At 37.6% G+C, this 21,244-nt stretch overlaps 3 protein-coding genes across 4 annotated transcripts; 2 read left to right on the top strand and 1 right to left on the bottom strand.

Annotated features, from left to right (window-relative positions):
• The first annotated feature begins 575 nt into the window (after positions 1-575).
• LOC132700091 (SUN domain-containing protein 2-like) lies at positions 576-6,126 on the top strand. Its single transcript, XM_060667212.1, has 9 exons — positions 576-621; positions 677-724; positions 779-1,012; positions 1,070-1,216; positions 1,417-1,515; positions 2,644-2,756; positions 3,182-3,349; positions 5,758-5,930; positions 5,989-6,126. Exons 1-9 carry the CDS (start codon positions 576-578, stop codon positions 6,026-6,028), a joined length of 1,068 nt encoding a protein of 355 aa, XP_060523195.1. The 3' UTR covers positions 6,029-6,126.
• Positions 5,963-21,156, bottom strand: LOC132699212 (tetratricopeptide repeat protein 39C-like). Of its 2 annotated transcripts, XM_060665803.1 has the most exons (10): positions 20,868-21,156; positions 20,632-20,817; positions 20,478-20,577; positions 20,122-20,428; positions 19,852-20,064; positions 19,475-19,643; positions 18,903-19,110; positions 8,229-8,468; positions 7,961-8,181; positions 5,963-7,314 (listed from the first exon to the last, which is right to left on the bottom strand). In XM_060665803.1, the coding sequence occupies exons 1-10, from the start codon at positions 21,024-21,026 to the stop codon at positions 7,207-7,209; spliced, it is 1,911 nt and encodes a 636-aa protein (XP_060521786.1). In that variant the 5' UTR covers positions 21,027-21,156; the 3' UTR covers positions 5,963-7,206. The 2 variants fall into 2 exon arrangements, with proteins under 2 accessions (XP_060521786.1, XP_060521785.1); XM_060665802.1 differs by having other exon boundaries at positions 20,478-20,817.
• On the top strand, positions 11,704-16,151 carry LOC132699213 (malate dehydrogenase, mitochondrial-like). The gene is made up of 2 exons (XM_060665804.1): positions 11,704-12,126; positions 15,472-16,151. The coding sequence occupies exons 1-2, from the start codon at positions 11,767-11,769 to the stop codon at positions 16,138-16,140; spliced, it is 1,029 nt and encodes a 342-aa protein (XP_060521787.1). The 5' UTR covers positions 11,704-11,766; the 3' UTR covers positions 16,141-16,151.
• Positions 21,157-21,244: the final 88 nt, after the last annotated feature.

Here is a 21,244-nt window from a genome sequence, read left to right as displayed (position 1 = left end):
AATTTAGTGGTATATGCAGACTTATATTATAAATATTTAAGTTCCATCTTAGCCTACATGAAAAATTAATCCAGTTTGCTTTATAAACAATTAATAACTGTTATACTCAACTTGGAGATGCATACGCATATACCGCATATACCATAAGTGATTAACGTTAGAACTATAGTTTTTAAGCGGAATAGCCCAATGTTTTGCTTAGTTTGATTTTGGTTAGTTTTGGTTAGTTGGATTGCGCTCAAACATTTAACGACTTTCCAATAAATTTTTGATTAGGATGTTAAGGTTTGCCCACAGTAATTTGAAATTTAGTTTTTGGTCAGTAACGATTCTTCCTATTTCATCTATTCGAATCCACTATAATGTAACAGATTATGACTATATTGATAGTGAGTATACAAAAATTATGCGCTGACCTACACTTATCGAAAAAGAAAAAATAAATTTAACCCCACACTGGCCCTTCGATTATTTGCACCCTGCTACCCTGCTCGGAAACAGAGTATAATTAAGTATGCATATACTGGACTATAAAAAAACTTAGGTATAGTATATCTAACTGTCAGTGTGACAGTATGGTTTATTCAAAAACGAACCCTGCCAATAAGCTCAAGGATATAGGTGCTGTAGCTCCCAACATTCTTTACGATCTAAACGTCAACGTGTGTTCTTGCAGATAGCTACTGGCCAGCCGCATGCCACCGATATAACACCCGGTTATCAGGTTCGCTGTCAAAACTTGAACTTAACCCTTCGTTATAACGCGTCCCGGTTTTAGCAAAACTGCTGCGCACTCCATCAAACTCGCGGGTGTTTGATGAATTAGAAGGAAGCTCTGTGTTTTCCTCGAGTGTTGCCAGCGACGACACCTCACCGGCACGGTTGGACATCGAAACACTCGATATGTTTGCGAGGGTACGAATCGGTATCGCAGACAGGGTAATTTGCGATCAGAGAAGCGAAAGACGACGAGAAACGGTCACCAGGGTAATGGGATGGGCTTTAGTCGTAGGTGCGGGACGGGTCGGGGCAATCTGCTAAAACGTTGCTTGTTCGTGAACCATTTTAGTAGTGTTGGGGTGGTACGTGAACCACGTAAGGTACCAAGTAACGCATCTCAGTAACGACGTAGAAAACTTAAAAATAAGCGTTAAGGAACTGCTCGACGCACGGATGGATATTCTATATAAAGTTCACAAAATCGCCGAAACGCAAGGTAGTGTTCGTGAAGGGTTACCTACATACGGGCTGTTTCAAAATTTGAACGGCAAACTTTAGCAGACGGGACTAAACCATTAAAAAAAAATAATAAACTTAAACTTAATTTGTGTGCCACGTTAATGGTAGAACCAGCTGTTAAAGATTTCGAGCGAAATATTGAAACACACTGTATTAACTCGACGTTTCGCGCCCCAGAAAACCTGAGGACGAGCACGCAGCTTCTCGTACAGCGCGAAATCGAGAAACTCTACTCCGACAAAACCGGAAAAACCGATTTTGCTCTCGAGTCGGCAGGTAAGGCTACCGTTTCATTTAACAGACGCAATAACCGCGGCCATTTTAATACGCAAGCACGACCCAACCACTGTCGTCGTGAAAAGTGTGGTTAGAAGTTTTCAACGGAATTTAAAAAAAAAAGATCAAAAGTATTAAAAGAAAAGACAAGACACAAGTGGTGTTTTATTTCTTCACTGTTCATATTTTTAATTTACGGGGTGCGTACGACATTTGAGGACAAATTGATATTAAAATTTATTTATTCATATTCATATCATAACGTTAATTGACTCTTAGACTATAGAATTATTCAATAAAATCCCCAGACTCAATCCGCGCATGTATGCCCGAATCAAATGCTCTTTCTTCATGTTGATCATTGCGATTGTCATCCTTCAGCGATGAAATACTGTTATGGGGATGTTTATTGGTCTCTCTCTCTCTCAACTGCATCCCATACGTAATAATCAAGGCGATTAAGATCCGGAGAGCTAGGTGGCCATAAGTTTGGGGTGATGTGGTCATAAAAATTTTCGGCCATCCAGTCTTGTGTCTTGTCTTCGATTCCGGGTTTATGCCGCCACAAACTGTCCTCTGCTCATAATGTAGGACTTATAGTGGAGGTCTTCGTGGACAACTCGACGGACACTTTAGGGTCTATCGCAATGGTCCTGGTGGAATTTGAAGGGATTTCGTGAACGATCTCTTGCACTTATCGGGCGCAGTTCAGAAAATTGGAGATTTCTAAATCGGTGAGTTTCGCGCATATAGCGAAGATAACTGCATGACTCTACGAAAAAAAAAACAAAAAAATTGTTCTCCGTAAATTACAGCGGCATATATGAATGTCCTCAAATATCGTATGCACCCAGTATTTCTGTTAGTTTTTCGTGGTAGCCACTTTCTTCGGCCAAAGAACTCATAAAGAACGCTTGGAACCCCCGTTTGCGTCACAAAAATCCGGAAACTTATTATTTTCTTCCAAACTAACCAAAACTACTTTCTATCCAAATCAAAAAAAGAGAGGTTATGGTAACGATTTTAAGTTTGTGCGTAAGAATGGCCACCCAATGCGATTTAATGATTGTGCAATCTATATTCCCCTGTTATATATAGGGAACGATTATTTGCTTAAAATGCCTACAGGTGGGAGCATCGTGCAAGTAACGGCCGGTACGGAAAATTACGGGCAACCCAAAAACTCGCTGCTGGGCATATCGTTGTGCGAGGGCGTTCACGGACCAAGGTCCATGATCCAGGTACATATTCGCAAACATATGAATGTGTATTCGACATCTTGGCCGATGACACTGCGACCTTTAGTATCGCAATCACCAGTCGCAACCATGTTATACTTAAACTCGACCTCGTGTCCTTAAGGATGCTTCACACTCACGTCGCTACTTTCGTAACTACGTCTTTCTTTACAATTAACAGGTATTGCTTTCGACGTTAGCAATCTTATAAATAATTAAGAAAAAACTTAGATCGTTACTGACAGAGACTCGCTGTAATAGATTTGTTTTACTGCCCACAATCTAAAAAACTGGCAAAAGCTCTCCCACCCTTCTAGCGATACAATGTTTATCATGTGGTGGGTTCCCATTTATGTTATATTATAAAAACTATTTCTTTCATTTTAATTTCAAACTACACCTACTAATTTTGAACTGGTTGATTCAAGACCGGATCGTCACCCGGAGAATGCTGGGCGCTGAAGGGATCCAGTGGCGGCGCAATTATCAAACTCCTGGGCAGCGTCAGAGTGGACGCCGTCAGCATGGAGCACATATCCAAGACCATATCGCCGTCGGGTGACTCTAGTACCGCCCCTAAAGATTTCGCAGTTTGGGTATGACGCTGCGGCCTTTTCCGTATAGTCTAACGCATGCGTCCAAGTCAAATGTCTTACGTTATACGTGGTCTGTGCTTATATGGTTGAAATGAGATGTTGTAGTTTAATTTGACTTTTAAAAAATAATCAGCCTTGGTCTACCGGGTGTTTTATGCTAGAGTATCAGCATTTAAAAAATTAGTAATGCATTCGTACTTTATGTTTAACTAGAGTTATTTTCTGTTCGTTTTAAAGGAGGAGACTTTCTTCTAGAACGATGGATAACATTTTGAGGAACTTTCATAATTTGTCTTTATTGTTATTGTAATTTGCACACATGGTACACCGAAATTTCAGTCAAGCATTCTGAACCAACTTACGATCCTTTTCGTAACATTTAAAAAAAATATAACGAACAACATTGCTTTCGAAAAATCGTCTCTGAGTAGCGCGACGCAGCTTTTTATTTCCAAAAGAAGCAGCTTCGTAGTTTCTTATTTTAGAAGAACGCCTTGTTTTTCCATCGTGCGGACCACTATGGAACTTTCGCAAAATCAATATAATTTTATTGTGCATGCACCCCGAATGAAGTGTCTTTCACATCTCGGTGAACTTCAAAGTTACGGCAAACTATTTTTATAAATAATTATTATAGTTTTTCAAATATCTGGCGCACCCTGTCTAATAGACGAAACTTACAACCCTCTCTCGACACTGTTTAAACCAAATTATCCCATGCTTTATAGTTTTTCATTTAGGGCTAATGATTTACCCACGAAAACAGCAATTTTCAAAATCTCTTTGTTTTCTTTACAAATAATCGACACACCCTGCACATAATCCAAAAAATGCCGCAAGTAAAAGTTATATCCCTGGATCTCCCACGTTTCCCGGTATCTGAATTTTTTCAATAGGATAAATAGTTTTCGAGAAAATACCTCTTTTCTAAAACCATACAGTACACCGTAATAGTAAATGACGTCTAGATTGAGTGTGAGATATTGCGATTTTCAAATGGATTTTTCCAAATATCTCGAGCAGCATAGACAGACGAAAATCTTAATACAAAAATGGTAGAACTTGAAATCGGGAATAACACTATTTGAACGGAATAGCTATTTTATTTTATAGAACAATTTTCAGGGTCTCTCAGATTTTCGTCCATAACTAAAACACCTTGTATATAATCGAAAAAATGCGTGAATCAAAAGTTATAGCGCCGAATCTTCCACGTATTACGGTTGTAAAATTTTTCCTATCAGATGAATGGAGGAAAAGATGTTTTTCTGGAAGCCAAAATAAAAAAAAATCAAAAATTTGAAAGAAATACTTCGGGTTATTTTATTGCTCCCAATTTAAAGAGTCTAAATACGGGTCCGGACTTCTAATTCTCTACCAAGTCTGAAGGCGGTAGCTGCAAATTTGGTACACTTATTACGTTTTTTAATATTGCACGGAATATCGCGAACAGCCTGTACAATACTTAAAACTCTTAAATACAAAAGTTTTAACTGTCTATACCGCCATGTAAAAGAAACTGACATTTAAAATACACATTTTAAATTATTGCCAATTTTGAATAATAGGGAGACTCATTTTTCACTTTTTTTGAATTTGCGGCGTACCCTGTATATTTTTGAAAAATTGTCAAGAATAAAAGTTAATAGAGCCGTATCCTCTGCATCTCCTGGTTCAAAAATTTGTTCGGTCTTGTAAACGGTTTTTGAAAAATGGTTTTTTTTGTAGACCCTGTATCATAGTAATGTTCAAAAAACAGGCGAAAATCACAAAAAAAATGGATGCCGGCGTCGGACCGAAACCATTTCTTAGAGGCTTATGTATCTCGTGGAGGCAAATTTCAATTTTGTAGCTCCAATGGTTCGAAAGTTATTCAGGAAAAACCAAAAGACGAGAACAGGGAATGGACAAACAGACAAACAAAATATTTTTTTTTCGACGCTGATCATTTCTGTAACAATGGCGATCCCATAGGACCTACCGTTACCGAGATATAAAATTTTTATACGAGCGTAGATACTTTCTATTCGATTTTTCGAAAGTAACAAGGGCCATTAAAAAAGAGAAGGTATTTTTTTCAGTCATAGGTATCAAAAAATTAAATTAAATTAAACTACCATATTTTAAAACCATCATTAATTTGTGTTCTTTTTTAAAAATAAGCCCTTTTTGTAGATTGATAAACAATATTTTGAGGCACACTTGTAATTTATCTTTATTACTATTATAACACATTTTTGAAATGAACTAAGATGATAAAATAATGAGCCAATAAGAATTATCAAAAATCTATCATTTTCTTTTATATTTTGGATTTTTAAATCCAAAACGGGATTTAAATCTCCACCACTAAGCAAGGAAGTGTGCGGCGATTTGAAAAAATTTATTGTTGATAACAATTTTTATAGGGTTTGAAGGCTCCCGGTGATCGGGGTCAGCTCCTAGGTCAGTTTGTTTACGATACGGATGGCCCGCTGGTCCAGACGTTTGACCTTCCGCGTTCCGCAGTAAAAATCTTCGAATACATCGAGCTCAGAATACTGAGCAACCACGGCAATCCGGACTTCACTTGCGTGTATAGGTGAGTCTCGTAGTTGTTTCTCCGTCGTCCTGCAGGAGTTCGCGAATTTCTGTTCCAGGTTTAGGGTCCACGGGAGATTGGAAAGCGGTAGACCGTAGTTTTGCGTAAAAACGGACTTAATTGTTGCGTAGCTTATTTATTTTTGTAAAGTTTACATTGACTTTTAACAATAAATTTATTCTTAGTAATTATATTGTTCGGGTATTAAATAGTAAAAATAACTTCGGGTTTTTCTTTTCGTGGACGGAAAAATTTTGCGACAAAAGTGAATGCAAGATGATGCGGGGTGTTTTTTTAGTAAACAAACATAATACGATAAAAAATGTACCATTTAAAGAAAAACGTTGCAACAGGGGGGATACTGTCAGCTTTCTTACAGTAGAATCGCCGTTCAAATATCTTTTTGGGTTTAGTGTAACAGCGTTGATCACATTCCTTGTTATTAGTGTTTTAAGAAGAACAATTTTTTACCAGAAATCGACCATCTTGGCGTTCGTCACTAAGTTGGGATTGAAGATATTATTCACCAATAACATCAAATTAACAAGCAAATTCAAACTGTCCAAATGAAAAATAAAACTAACAAAAAATGGGAAATTGGTATTAAAACATTGTTTTGGCAACACCGCCCTTTCAAAGCCTTCCATGCGAGACTGGAAGGAACACCTGAAAGTAAGTTCTCGACACAGACTAGAGATGGGACGATTGAATCGTATCTTTTATTTGAAATAGGTACCGTCTACCTTTTCCATGTACTTATTGCCACATACAATATATATTCCTTTAACAGAATATATTACTAAACGTTGCACTATCAAACTGACTAGCTCTCGCTTAAAATCTGTGTATCTATTACCAATACTATTATTATTGAACTTTGGATCGAAATTTTCATTTTGCTTCTGTATTATTGTGGTAATTAATACTACGATAATAGTTTTTCACAGTGGCGTATTTCAACTTTTTCAAATAACTCAAAAATGAAGAAGGCGTCTAAAATAGAAATTGAATTTTGAATTTTTTCGGTACTTCTAAAAAAATATATGTTTCGTGAAAAATGCTTCTATCTGCAATTACAAATATCTGTTTACCTAATCACTGTGTTATAAAATTTGACGTCCAAAGCTCCCCTCTACAACTTACATGACAGCTCATACTAGATACCAAAAACCCTAACACGGACTCGTCGGCCCTAAAATACAGGGCCGGACAACTTTTTACACCCCGCATGCGTGAGAAGTAAATCGCTATAATATTGTCGGACTTTTGAAGCTCTTTATAAATATCTCAATGTGGAATGTATCCTCACGGTCAACCTCGCTTCGAAATCGTAGTTGCTGTACCTGCTGACCTGCTGAAGCAGCGATTTGCCCTCGTCTTTGGTCTGTAACCGAAATGAAACAAAAGTCTGCGAATTTTTGCTTTGTTTTCATAACTTTTTTCTCATTTCTAACTTTATGTCGAGTTTTTTTATTCAAAAATTGATTCCAATTTTTATAGCAGTCTCAAATAATTCTATTTCGAAGTTAGGTTTTCTTTTGTTTTTGATATTTTCTTGATTGTATTTCAAATGTGAGAGACATATAGTGGAAAACACATATTATGTTATAGTTAAGAATATGTATAGTTTTTTCTTTTTTTCCAAAAGTTCGTTTGTTTAACTTGGCGGGAACTGCAAATTCAAGACAGACCCTACAACTTTTATATTTACACTGTCGACTTTATTGAATGTTGTTCATTGTTTAATGTTTGTATATGCACGAAAATGGCATAAAAGCTGTTTTCTCTTCATTCACCGTGTGACATCTCTTTAAACCAGCTCAAGTGTTGATTGAAGTAATTTTCCACTGATTTTAAGATCATCCTCTGTATCTGAATAATATTATTAGTTCTAAATTATACACCAATTTAGGCGAGAAAGGGCGACAAAATCGAAAAAAGTCGTTTTAATTAAAATGGATAAACAACTATTTTTAATTTAATAAAATATGGAAGACGCCCAAGAAGAAAGGAGCCGATGCTTTCCTTACCCTTTCTTTTTGAACGAGCAAATACCCCAACTCGAACTGAGCGAAAGCCGAGATGTGAGCGTCTTCGGCGCTCATCTCCTCGTGTTTCCTCTCGTCCAGGCACTTCCTGAAGCACGCCGCTGCTTCTTCCTCACTCTTCCCGATACAAAAGCACATCCCTCTGACGAAATTCGTCAAACCTTTCATCGGCTCGTCCTCGGGGCCTTCCACGCTGTTACAATCTGTAACAGCGTTGTTAGGTAGGAAGCGACGTCACCACCAGATCCACCTTCGAGGATTTGATCGATCCCGCGAGCGCCGCAGCTGGCCATCGCGTTCCACAAGTACAACATCTCGAAGACGAGCAATTTCCAGTAGACCCCTTTGAGCTTGCGAGCGGACTGCGCGTCCCGCGGGCAGCACGCCAGCCGTCTGCGCAGAAACACGTCCAGTTGGGCGCCTCTGCTGCCCAGAATGCACGATTTCAATTGGTCGAAGTGGCCGTAACGGTCGTGGTCATCGCTCGCACCTATTTAATTATAAGCCTTGAAAACTTAATCCTAGCACTGATAGATGCACAAAGCCCTTCTGATGATATAGCCAACAACAAAATCACAGTCTAAACGTCAAAGGATGCTCAATACTAAATATGTTTATTGCCATCAATTAACTAAAAAAATATAAGATCGACCTCATTTAGATATACAATATTATTTTTGTTAATATACGGATACCAACAAGTAACTGCATCACCAAAATCTAGGATAGAAAACGGTATAATACAAAAAAAGGTCTAAAATCTAGCTACAAAAGTGAAAAGTTAAAAATCACATGAACGAACAAAATAGCATAATAATTAAAAAAATCAATTCAAAAATCAAAAAACTTTCTTTTTATCGATCTTCATAACAGTTTCAAACTCTTTGAGTGTGTAGAATGTATTGCTAAAAGTCCCATCCCTTTTTCTCAACCAGATTAAGTTTTCTAACTACTTTCTCTTACGTAGTAGTATACACCACATTTTAATTATTTTACTAATCACCCAATTCAAAGAGTTATTTACTAAAAAAATATCAAAGTAAAATTTAGTAGCAAGAAAGAAATTTAACTTTAAATTAACATGCAGGGGAACAAGCGACCATTGGAGTGTAAGTGGAAGGAATTTAAGGACGAGGGATTATCTAAGTAATTAGGTGGAAACGAAACCGAAATCTGGCTAACATGGATTTTGCTTATCCTAAAGGCAAATTTTAAATTTATTTGTCTAAAGTCTATTAAGGAGACAGACATGTTGATTAATCATATTTACAATTTATTATGAAAAGGACTTTTTCAGATACTGTTTTCACAGCAAGCAGAAGCCGTCTACGGAGAGTCAAATTTTGGCTGTCCGTCCGAAATCGAATTTTGTTGTGCGGATATGGTGAAATATGAGTTCTATTTTCAACTCCATATACCAGTCTAACACAAGAGCTTTTGACTTTTTGAATACGACACTTATCTATATTATCAAGACAAGGCACGAATAAGCTGTTACAATGTGAGAGACACTGACGACTTTCATAAATTAATTTTTGATTACTGTATGGAATTTTTAACCTGCTTGTAACGTACCGGCTAAATTTTAGCCGAGAATATAGAATAAATCTTTTGGAACTGCTAGAAAAAGGGTTCTCTATAGAGAATTTTATGTTGTAATAATAATAACAGTAATACGTTTCCACACATAGATTTTTTTAAACATTTGTATAAAATGGTCAAATGGATATTGCTTTAATCTTATTTTAAAAGTTGTCAAAGAGTTGTCTCATCAGGAAGGCGATTAAAGACCCGCAGCCCCAGCGTACCGCGTGATCTTAAATTTTTTTTATATTTGGCAAAACGTATATGAATTTTATATTGCTGTCTGATGTTAAAAAAATCTATATCATTCTTTAAAAAAAAGTTATTATTTTTATTTTTAAACACACATATACAGAACTCAAATGTAAACAAAGTTTGTAAGGTGAGGATACCGTATTGATTAAATAAATTTCTTCTAGAATGAGAACTCGGTATCCCGTCAATGCAACGATCACTCTTTTCTTTGCTAAAAACACTTCTGTCAATTGTATAGACCAAGCTCGTGGTATTATTGCGTATCGCTCCTTCAGTACAGTGCGCATATGCGAGTTCAATCGAGAAATCAGGAACTTGTAGTGATGCTTATAGTTAAGATTTTGAGACTGAGCTACTGGAGAATCATGAGAGTAGAACATATTTTCTGAAGATGGTAGAATCTTAAAAACATTGTCTTATCGGGATTTAAAAACTAACTATTACTGTTAAACCAGCTACTGACGTTGCTCAACACATCAGTGCATTTATATTGTTTTTTATTTATTTTGAAGCATCATCCTTGCATTTAGTATTATCAATTTGATTGTCATTTCCAAATATCATCGATGCGGATTTATCAGGATTAAGTGCAAGCATGTTTTCAGTGACAATATTGTAAAATCTGTTCAAATCAGAATTAATACTGTTGCCTGCTCAGAAAAGAAAGATACGGTTGAGTGTCATAAATATGATAATCACTAAACTGTAATAATGTGGATGAAAAAAACAGAGGTGAACCTAAAATACTACCCTGTGGTACCCTCTTGTTAACAATCAAAGGTTGATTCGTTAAATATTACTTCTTGGATTGATGTTAAAGGCACTGTATCCTATGCGAAATAAGAATTTCATGAACAAATAATATCAACGCAGTAACTTTGTTATATCATACTCCTTTAAAATATAATCTTTGGCAGTTATTACTAGATCTTGAGATATTTTGTCTAGAATCTAGTACAGGCATAATGCAAATTTCTAAATATAATATTAGTTTTCGATTCCGATTGATATTTATGTAAAATTGCGATCTTTCGATTTGCTGTGATATTTAATTACTAATGATTATCTTATCTTTCATTTTCAAATAACGTTCTGCAAAGCGTTAAACTTTATTTAAAAACATTTTTTTTCAAATAGCCTCCATAATAATGCATATATATTAATTTTTAATAATTGCAAAGGCTTTACAAACAAAAATTTTAACACACAATATTGATTTTGATTTTTTCTTGCCTAATTTGCCAAAACGTAATCGTGTTCGTATTAATTTTTGACTAAAAAAAAACAAAGGAACGATCATTGTTGATACTTTAGGTTGAATTAAGAATTTAGTGAAGGTAGATCTAATTTTAAAATAAAAAATGTGGTATCTACTAACGGGCATTTTTTAATTAAATTACCTTTACGGGACCCCAAAAATTGTTATCAAAAATTCACAAGAAAGAAAAAAATTATGCAAAGTATAGGATTAATTAATACATCAAGAAATTTAGGGATAATGGGCGTAGAGAACGTTGTAAGATTTTTCAATTAAAACTTGTTTTTTTTTTAAGTTTCCCACCTGAAATCTGTAAAACATCTGTTTGAAAAAATTATCTTCGATTGCTTCTTCTCATTTCTACTACTCTACTACTACTCATTTGTATATAATTTTGTCATCTTGAAATAGCACATTGGGATTACTTGATTTTTAATTAATAAAAATGTTTGCCATTAATCTGCCATGTCCACATGTTTTGAAACTTCTCAAATTGCTTCCCCATTTTACTTTAATGAGACACAATTTTTTGCTATAAAATAAAAACTAACCTAACAAAAATGTCATCTTACTGCTCACGCCTGTGCATTTTTGTGTCGTGGTAATTACTAATGAGGTATACCATGGTACAAAGTAACCAAGTGCCGCACCAGCCGACGTCAGCCGTCAAACTGAAAATTCCCGGTTCGAAATGATTTCCGCGAAATTGCTCAGAGTGTTAGCGCCGAAAATCGCCAGGAGGTATTCCTCGGAATGCGCCAAGGACGGGTTTACGGTTACGGTGATCGGAGCGGCAGGAGGAGTCGGACAACCGCTCTCGCTCCTGCTGAAACTCAACCCTGCGATCTCAGAACTGAGGCTACACGACTTGGTCGACGTCCCGGGGGTCACGGCGGACTTATCCCACGTGGAGACCAGTTGCAAAATGGTATTCTTTACCGGCACGGACCATTCGGAAGCGATATGCGGGGCGGACGTGGTGGTGGTACCCGCGGGGGTACCCAGGAAGCCGGGCATGTCCAGATCCGACTTATTCACGACCAACGCCCAGGTAAGAAAGTCGATATCGAAAAAATGTAATTTTCCTATCAAAAATGCTACAAGGATACCCGTCGTACCGCTACGAGAATGGTAGTCCGTAGTTAAACATACAGGGTGTCCCAGAACTAACCGAAACTAACTTAAATTTATTTTCATGTATATAGGATGTCCCACAAATGAGTAAGATTGGACGGATATGTTTTTCATTTAGAAACGTAAAATATAACAGGTTAGATTTTCTATTTTTATGTGTAAAGCACAACATGATCTTAGGATTAGTACATGGTTTGAACACTTTCTTAAGAAAAACGTGATGCAAGGGAAAAAGAATTTTTTCACTTGCTTTCGAGATGCACCATAGACTTTTAAATTTTCTTCTAGGCTCCATACTGAATATTTTCGTTATGGGAGAGAGGATAAAAATGTTTTTAAATGATTTTTGTATAGTCGCCCATAATCATTCTCAACAAACATTTGGAAAACAAAAGTTTATTGTTTATTCAAAATTGAACGGTGAATAACGTAAAAAATGTCAAACAAAATTATTAATTATTTACCTTGATTGAAAATATCTAATAACAAAAATAAGTAAAGTTTAAAATTAAAGTATATAAGCTAACTAACCCAGGTAACAAATTTGAATGGATAAATCTATAAAAAAAAAGTTAACTAAAAGGGGTTTATTAATTCGGTCCATAAAGTTTAGTTAAAACTGTTGCTCTTAAGATGCTCGTTTCATCTGGCATCAAAACAACAAAGAAATATCAAAATATTTAAAAATATAGTTGCATCACAAAATATGGACATCACAATCTTTTTCCTTACGCTTAAGGTATAAACTAAAGTCTGACATTTCTGTTTGTTTCTGTTTTGTTTTTTTTATTTCTATTTTTTTTTTCATATTTCTATTTAAAAAATTCATAGTTGTTAAGTTTTTTGTTAGTATATATTTTATTTGTATTTTAAATAAGTTATAGTATTTTAGTTAACCCATAAACTTTAATTATTTATCTTTGTTATTAGGTATTTTCAATCAAGCTATTGAATGTTGCTTTAAATATGAATTCTGAAGTTTTATTAAATCTGTTAAAGTGTGTAGTGTAGAGTCGATTTTTTCAAAATTTGCACGTATTAATGGACACTTAAACCTCGAATATCTCAAAAAGTAAGCTTAATTTAAATATAGTCAACATTATGGATCAGTAGCGACACAACACAATTTTATTGGGTTGTTCGGCAAGTCGTTTCGTTTTTTTTGGGGAACATGAAAGACAGTTTTCGTATAATGAATAAATATTTTATTAAATTATATATTGGCCGTTCTGGTACAACACCTTTTGCCATCTTTCTGGCAGTAACATAATTCCCCTCTCATAAAAGTTTTGGTCCTTGCTGGCAAAAAACTGGTTCAGGTGGTTTTTGACATCTTCATTTGAGGTAAAGGTTTTGCCATCCAAAAAATTTTGCAGGGACCGGAACAAATAGTAGTCGGAAGGCGCCAGATCTGGAGAATATGGTGGATGTTGCAGTACGTCCCATTCAAGCTGTAAAAGTTTTTGGCGAGTGACCAAACTTGTGTGAGGTCTCGCATTATCCTGGTGGAACACTACACCCTTCCTGTTGATTAATTCGGGCCTCTTCTCTTTAAGTGAATCATTCAATTTGTCCAGTTGATGACAATAGACTTCTGAATTAATCGTTGTATTGTCCGGCAAAAGCTCAAAAAAAACGATTCCTTTGACATCCCACCAAACGGAGAGCATCACCTTTTTTTGGTGAATGTTGGCTTTTGACACGCTTTGAGCCGGTTCATCTTTTCTGCTCCATGACCTCTTGCGTTTAACATTGTTGTATACAACCCATTTTCGTCCCCAGTAATAATCCGCTTCAAAAATGGATCATTTTCTTGACGTTTGAGGAGCGAATCACACACGTCAACGCGACGACACAAATTTCGCTCCGTAAGGACATGGGGCACCCACACATCGAGCTTCGAGGTTAAGCCCATGCCTTTCAAATGGCCATAAACAGTCGAATTCGACAAATTTAATCTCTCACCGATCTCTCGTGTGGTTATTCGCCGATATGCATCAACTAATGCCTTTATCGCATCTTTGTCAGCTTCGACCGGCCTTCCAGACCGTGGTGCATCTTCGACATCAAAATTGCCGGATCGAAATTTTGCAAACCAGTTCTGGCACTGGCGTACTGTTAACACGCCTTCTCCATACACATCCGTCAATTTTTTTCTCGCTTGGACAGCATTTTTACCTTTTCTGAAGTAAAGAAGTAAAATATGACGAAAAGGGTGCTTATTGCTCTCCATATTTAAAAGGGCACCAACCAAAAACTACTGCGTAGAATTAATAGAACTTTTTCACACACAAGCCTTGCAATATCAGCTCTCAAGAAACGTAATTAAGTCCTCTGACGGGAAAAAACGAAATGACTTTCCGAACAACCTTATATATGGGGCAAGCAAAATATAACCTCAATTTCTGCCTAAACTATGCAAAAATCGAATATAAATTTCTTAAGTATTTTAACCAAGGAGTCAAAAAATGTCGAAATATACAGGGTATTCCATTTAAAATAACTAAGATTATGTCGGGGCTGGGGGACTTTTGGTACACCTCGTATTAACAAAATTATAATATTTTAAATCTCCAGGAGAGTGCAAGAAACTTTTTTCCGTACCTCCTATGGGTTTATACAGGGTATAGTGGATCGTCTTATTTGGCACACGGTGTACAGGTTAGTGGGTGGAAATTTATCGCCTTCCATAAAACAGCGAATGATTTTTCGCGCATGCCTCTAGATTTGTCACACTAAGCTGCACTCTGCGCCATTTAACTCGTTTCCCCGAACATTTAACGAGAAAATCTCGCGCAGGCGCATATTAAATGGAATTAAATGGACGTGAAGTTCCTGTATTATCAGCATATGCAGAGTCTCTATCTCTCAAGTATGGCTTTTTCTCAATGTATATGGACAGCAATCTTGTCGCATTATTAAAAAAACAAATTTTGCTTTTGTAATACATCATTTAAAAGCATTTGTATTCTTTATCGAATAATCAAAATGATCAATATGGTGGCCAAAAATTTTAAAATCCATGGAGTGCCGCGAAAAGAAATGAAAAAACTCTTTTTATGTATGTTTGCCGTATTTTATATTTTATCGAATTTCTCAGCCTGGAATCATTTCGCGGCTTCCTAAATCTCCATACTGTCCCATCGAAATATCGGACACACTTTATAGGACGTTTCACATAAAATAATCAAGCTGCCATCCTGCATAACTACGCGCTACCCTTCGATGGTACTTTAGTAACAAATCTCCGTTGATTAACAAGGTAGTTTACGATTTCGCCGTCGTGATGGCCAAAACCAATCCGGGGGCCATCGCCATCATCATCACCAACCCGGTGAACTCTGTGGTGCCGGTCGTATGCGAAGTGCTACAAAAAGCTGGCAAACTAGATCCGAGGAAGATCCTCGGCTGTTCGACCTTGGATTCCGTACGCGCCAACGTGTTCCTCGGCGAAGCTACCAACACTGACCCCAAAAACGCTTACGTGCCTGTCGTGGGAGGACATTCAGGTCCCACCATCATCCCCCTGTGGTCGAGAAGCAATCCAAAGCTGTGCCTCACGAATAAAAAACTAGCTAGTTTGACGAAGAGAGTCCAAGAGGCCGGAACACAAGTAGTCAAGGCGAAAGAGGGGAAAGGTTCGGCAACGTTGTCGACTGCGTACGCAGCATCCCGGTTGACGTATTGCGTGTTGCGCGCCATGAAGGGAGAGACGAACATAGTGGAGAGTTGCTACGTGGCTAGCGACATTTATCCGGGGTTGAAATATTTGGCGACGCCGCTGCTGTTGGGGAAAAACGGCGTGGAGAAAAATCTAGGACTCGGTACGATAAACGACGAGGAGAAGAAACTGTTCTGCGGGGCGGTCGAGGAGCTGCAGAAAGATATCAAAACGGGCGAGGAGTTTGTAAAGAGCAAAAACGTGAAGTAAATGAATGTTTGTGGCGGTGTGGCGTCTTTCATTCGCGCTTACGAGGGCAGCGCCAAAATTTCCCGGCCTGAATATGAAAGAAACAAAATAGAGTAACAATTTTTTATTATTTTTCAATATAATCCCCTTTAACTACAATACACTTACTATATATCTTTATTAACAACTCAATCCCTTTAAAAAAAATATTCCTCTGGTTTGTCTGCAAAATGAGCTAAAACAGCCTCTTTTAACTCAACTTCGTCGTTAAACCGCCGTCCACGTAAGTCCTTTTTCAAATCTCCAAACAAATAGTCGCTGGGGGCCATATCTGGACTACAGGGAGGATGATCTATCTGTTGGAACCCACACTCTAAAATGGCAGCTTGTGCAACACCAGCAGTATGGACAGGTGCATTATCGTGCAAAAGACGCACGCCTCTGGTCAGTTTTTCTCGACATTTTACATGTATGCAGTCTCGCAATTTATGTAATAATGTTGCGTAATATTGACAGTGGTATTAGTTTCTTTAAAATCTATCAAAATAATTCCTTCACAATCCCAAAAGATCGTGGCCATGACCTTCTTTGTTGACTGGCAGACTCTGAATTTTCTTGGAGGTGCTTCACCCTTACAACGCCACTCCATGATTCTTTCGATAGAGGGTCATAATAGAGAACCATTGTTTCATCTTCCGTCACAATAGTTTCTATCACAGGCTTCGGTTCCGACCCACAGAGTTCCAAAAAAGACCGCGTACACCCGACATGGCGTTGTTTTTGAATAGCTGAAAGGTTTTTAAGAACCCATCTTGCATATGCATACCTAAAAAATCATGCATGATTCGACGAACACTTGTATCAGAAAGCTTAGTAATTTCTGAGATTTCGTTGACCTTTAAACGTCGATCACTCAATACTCTTCCACAATCGCAACAATGTCTTCCGCTATGACCTCCACTGGTCGATCAGTTCTTGAATCATCTTCAAGGGACTCCTGCCCCATTCGAAAACGTTTTGCCCATTCTTTCACTACATAATATGAAGGAGAACTTTGGCCATACCCACCATCCAGCCTTTCTCTGATAATTTTAGGTGCTAACCCTTCTTTTGTCAAAAACTTTATGACTGCTCTATACCCAATTTGCGTTATGTGCGACATTTTTTCGGACACGGCTTGTTTAAAAAACTATTTGACGCAACACTTCAATTTTTTTTCACAGCCTACTAAGATATATATTTAAAAGACAAAGTTTTATCGTGATACTGGAGCTGCATCTATGTCAGGCCGGGAAATTTTGGCGCTAACCTCGTATTTCGGGTAGCTCGCATAAACGGACACTAACGGTTGCACTAATTTTATCCACTTATGGGAAGTGTGAACTCTCTATAACTTTTAAACGGCTTGAGATAGCGATTTAAAATTTGGAAGGGTTAATATAGGCTGAATGCTAATTTTTTTGAAAACACATGGTCAACGGTTGTACTTCCGGTTTGAACGGAATAGGATAGGACGGTTTTCTCTTATTTTTTGTTTTTTTTTTTATTTTTATTTAATTTTCGAAAATCGAAAATTGAAACTTAAAAAAAACACATAGCAACAAAAAAAATTTACGTCCTCTTCGCCTATTGTCCCTAAATTTCTTGGCCTTAAAATTAATTCATTCATTGTATATTTTTGATAACAATTTTTGGAGTTCTATAATATAAGTAAAAAATGAACGTGAGTAAATACCACATTTTTTATTTTAAACGTTAATAGCGAAAAATTCTACGCAATTTGATCTACTTTCATTAAATTCTAAACTCAGAACAAATTCAATCTAAAGTACCAACAAAGATAGTTCGTTTTTTTTTTTTCAGTCAAAAATGAATAATACGAAGAAAAATTCAAAATCAATATTGTGTGTTGAAATTATTGTTTCTGTTTGTTTATTAAAAATTAACAATATACCGAGGGACGCAAGAAACTGGGAACACTTTTAACGGCTTCAGATGGCGATTTGAAATTTAGAGGAGTTAATGTAGGCCGAATGTCCAATGACAATATGTAGTCAACAGTAACTTTCGAATTTTAAATGGCATTTTTGGATTCAGGAGATCATTCTACCTACGACAGGACGGTTTTTCTCTTTTTTTGTTTTTTTTTCTAATTTTTATTTAATTTTTGAAAATTGTGTCTAGGAGGTTGTGACCTTCATAAATACTATTTACCGGGTCACCTGATTATGGGGAAAATTGTATATGAAACTTTTATTTACTCGTCTAATTGCAAATAGCGTTTAATGTAATGAACTATTAGTTTTTTAGGATAACCTATTTTTTTCAAGTAGCACCCTAGTGAAAACAAAAACTTTTTAAAATCGGTACTTCTCTTGCAACATTTTGACACCAAAATTTTCAAAATCTGTTAAAAAATAAGCTCACAGCAAGGAAAAAACCAGATAAGTAAATATATTTTTATAAAAACAAAATATTACTTATCTAGCTTTGCTTCTATTCATTATCAAGTCGGCATGATTGAAAATTCTGACAGTTTCTAAATTTCTATCTGATACAAAGACATTTTTAAATATTTTCTATTTGGTCACAATAAGTTAGCAACGATGCATTAAAATTCAAAAACATTTCGTCATAAAAATATTTCTTAAAGGAATTGAAATATGCGAAATATAGGGCATTCGATTTAAAAACTATATCACTGCGGGTGGTTTATATACATTTTAAAAATGGCTTGTGTGGCCTCCTTTAGATATAATATTATTTTGGCATGTGAGAAATACCTAGGCAGATGACGGCCAGGTAAGCGTAGAACCCCCTCGACCATCTGCTAGCGCATCTCAAATACAAAAACACTTCTTCAGCGTTGCGGTAGTCCAAGCGAATCAGATGACACCAGCCAACTTCGTGCATCGCCAAAATTTTGATTTCGCGCTGAGTCGCTCGCTCATTGGCCCGCTTGAAACACTTTAACGCCTCCGTGATGTCAGACTGTAACATATTTATTCTGTACCTCCATCATAACATAACATGTCAATTACTATTTTCTCTATAAAGGTTAGGTTTGTCGTCCCGAAATACAAGTCTTTGTAGCACTATATAAAAACACAGATATTCAAAAAATGACCACAAAGTTAAATCCTCTAGTGCGACTTTAAACAATTTTATTGATGGACGTAAACGCCTTACAATTTGATATAGTACAGAGTATATACGGCAAAGTAGGAGCTAAAGGCGCAGACTACAGATATCTTGCCCTAAAAGTGTTCAGGATAGTATAAAATTTTTGGGACCGCAATTGATGGTTTCGTGCCGTGAGTCAATAAATGAAAATCCACTCGGTCATAATACTCACATTTAACCTGCACACTCGGCCTCTGAAGAACAAAAAGAGAGAGGAGCTGGCAAACTCTTCCCGGGATTCCCTCAGGACTTCCGAGGATATGTCCACCCCCGTTTGGATATTTGTGCCGTCTATAGCGTAGAACGGTCTCACTATGGTATGGTACCACAACAAAGATAAGCTGAAAAGACAAATTTTTTACCAATTATCACAGGACAAGCCTTAGGCTAAGCCCCATCACCCGGCTCATTATCCCTTGCCCTTCGATAGTACTCTTTCTCAGCAGATAATGACGGAACGTCTAATTTACAAGCCAACCCACACAAAAAGCGCAGAAAAACGAACGACCATACTTGCCCTATACAAGTTCGATGCATACTCCCTCTTACCTCGCCAGTGGCGCCCTCATGTCGGCCCCAAGTCTCGCGTAAGTCAAACACGCGACTCCGTTATCTCTGCTGGCCGAGAAACCGAAGAAGCTCACGAGTTTGACGAGAGTGGGCGGTAGCAGCGAGATACCCAACTGGAACAGCCCATACCCGAAAGAGACGGCTCTCAACAGTCTCACTATAGTGTCGTCGTCGATTTGCAAATCGTCGACGCTGAAAAAGTGCGACGTTTCGTCAGATATGCCAACACGACACCTAAGCGAATCTTACGGCGAGCGTTTTCCTTCGAAGAGTTGGTTCAAAGGCTTAGCGAAGGCGGAAATGGTGAATGCGCCGAGTCGAAACGGCCCGGAATCCTGCTCGGTACTTAACGGATGGTTTATAGAAGTTGATTTTTTTAACGATAACGTGCTCGGTCTTTTGGATTGGTTCCTGCGCGAGTCTGCGTTCTTGGCAAACGTTTGAGACTGTGAATGGGACAAGGAGGGTTTATGAAAGGACGGGGAATACCCGTTGAGCATCTCTGGCGATGGCTGCTCGCCGGGTACCGTCGGACTCGAAGGAGTCGGCGCCGGCTCTAAAAAACCTCAATCGCATCTAAGATTTTAAATATAAAAGTAACCAACCTGGCAGTTGCAGCTCTCCTATCCTCTCTCTATGAAGTTTTATCAGTTCCTTATACGTTTTCTGGTACACTTTCCACGCTTTGCGCAGCGCCCAGCCGCCCTTGAAGTACCCCGACAGGTCTTCCTGCAAGAAAGTCAGTATGGCGATACACACCTGCGAGTCTGCTTGGATTGTTTGACCCTCGAGCTGGTCGATAACCGATTGCGAGTTTTCGGTGCCGAATACTCTATGGGAAAAGGTTTTGAGCCAACCGTTTCGGTTCGAGCACCTCCTTTCCAGTTCGTTGAGTGTGCGGAGGGCTTTGTTGAGTTTGTCGTCCTCGAAACTCATCAGGGCGTCCTGCGGAATGCGGTTTTACGAGCTGCTACGTCAGACTCGGAGGCGTTTACCATAAAAGTGGCGAACGAGTACCCAGCAAACATGGTCAAACTGTCAGGGTACTTTAGGAATAAAGCTTCGGCCTCAGCGTGGTTGTTGTTCAGTAACAAATTTATGCCTTTCCGGGCAAGCAGCCAGTGCGGTTCATCGGATTTTGACGAAGTCGTCATTTTGTTCAGTTTTATCGGCACATTTATGGAAGAAAGTTTCGGCTGAAGACGAAAGATAAACGGAAAGCTTGAAGGAAACGGAAAATAGGTTCTGTTTTGAAGGCACGTTCGCCGTCAGTGTCACGCGACGAAAGTGCCGTACACATATTGATTTTCCACTATTCTTTTCGCTCGAAACGATGCCCCAATGAGCACGTGTCAAAAATGAGACGCTCGTT

Source organism: Cylas formicarius, unplaced genomic scaffold, assembly GCF_029955315.1.
Source record: "Cylas formicarius isolate icCylForm1 unplaced genomic scaffold, icCylForm1.1 PGA_scaffold_3__17_contigs__length_32017465, whole genome shotgun sequence".
NCBI lineage: Eukaryota > Metazoa > Arthropoda > Insecta > Coleoptera > Brentidae > Cylas > Cylas formicarius.
This window is presented reverse-complemented; position numbering and strand designations above follow the sequence as displayed.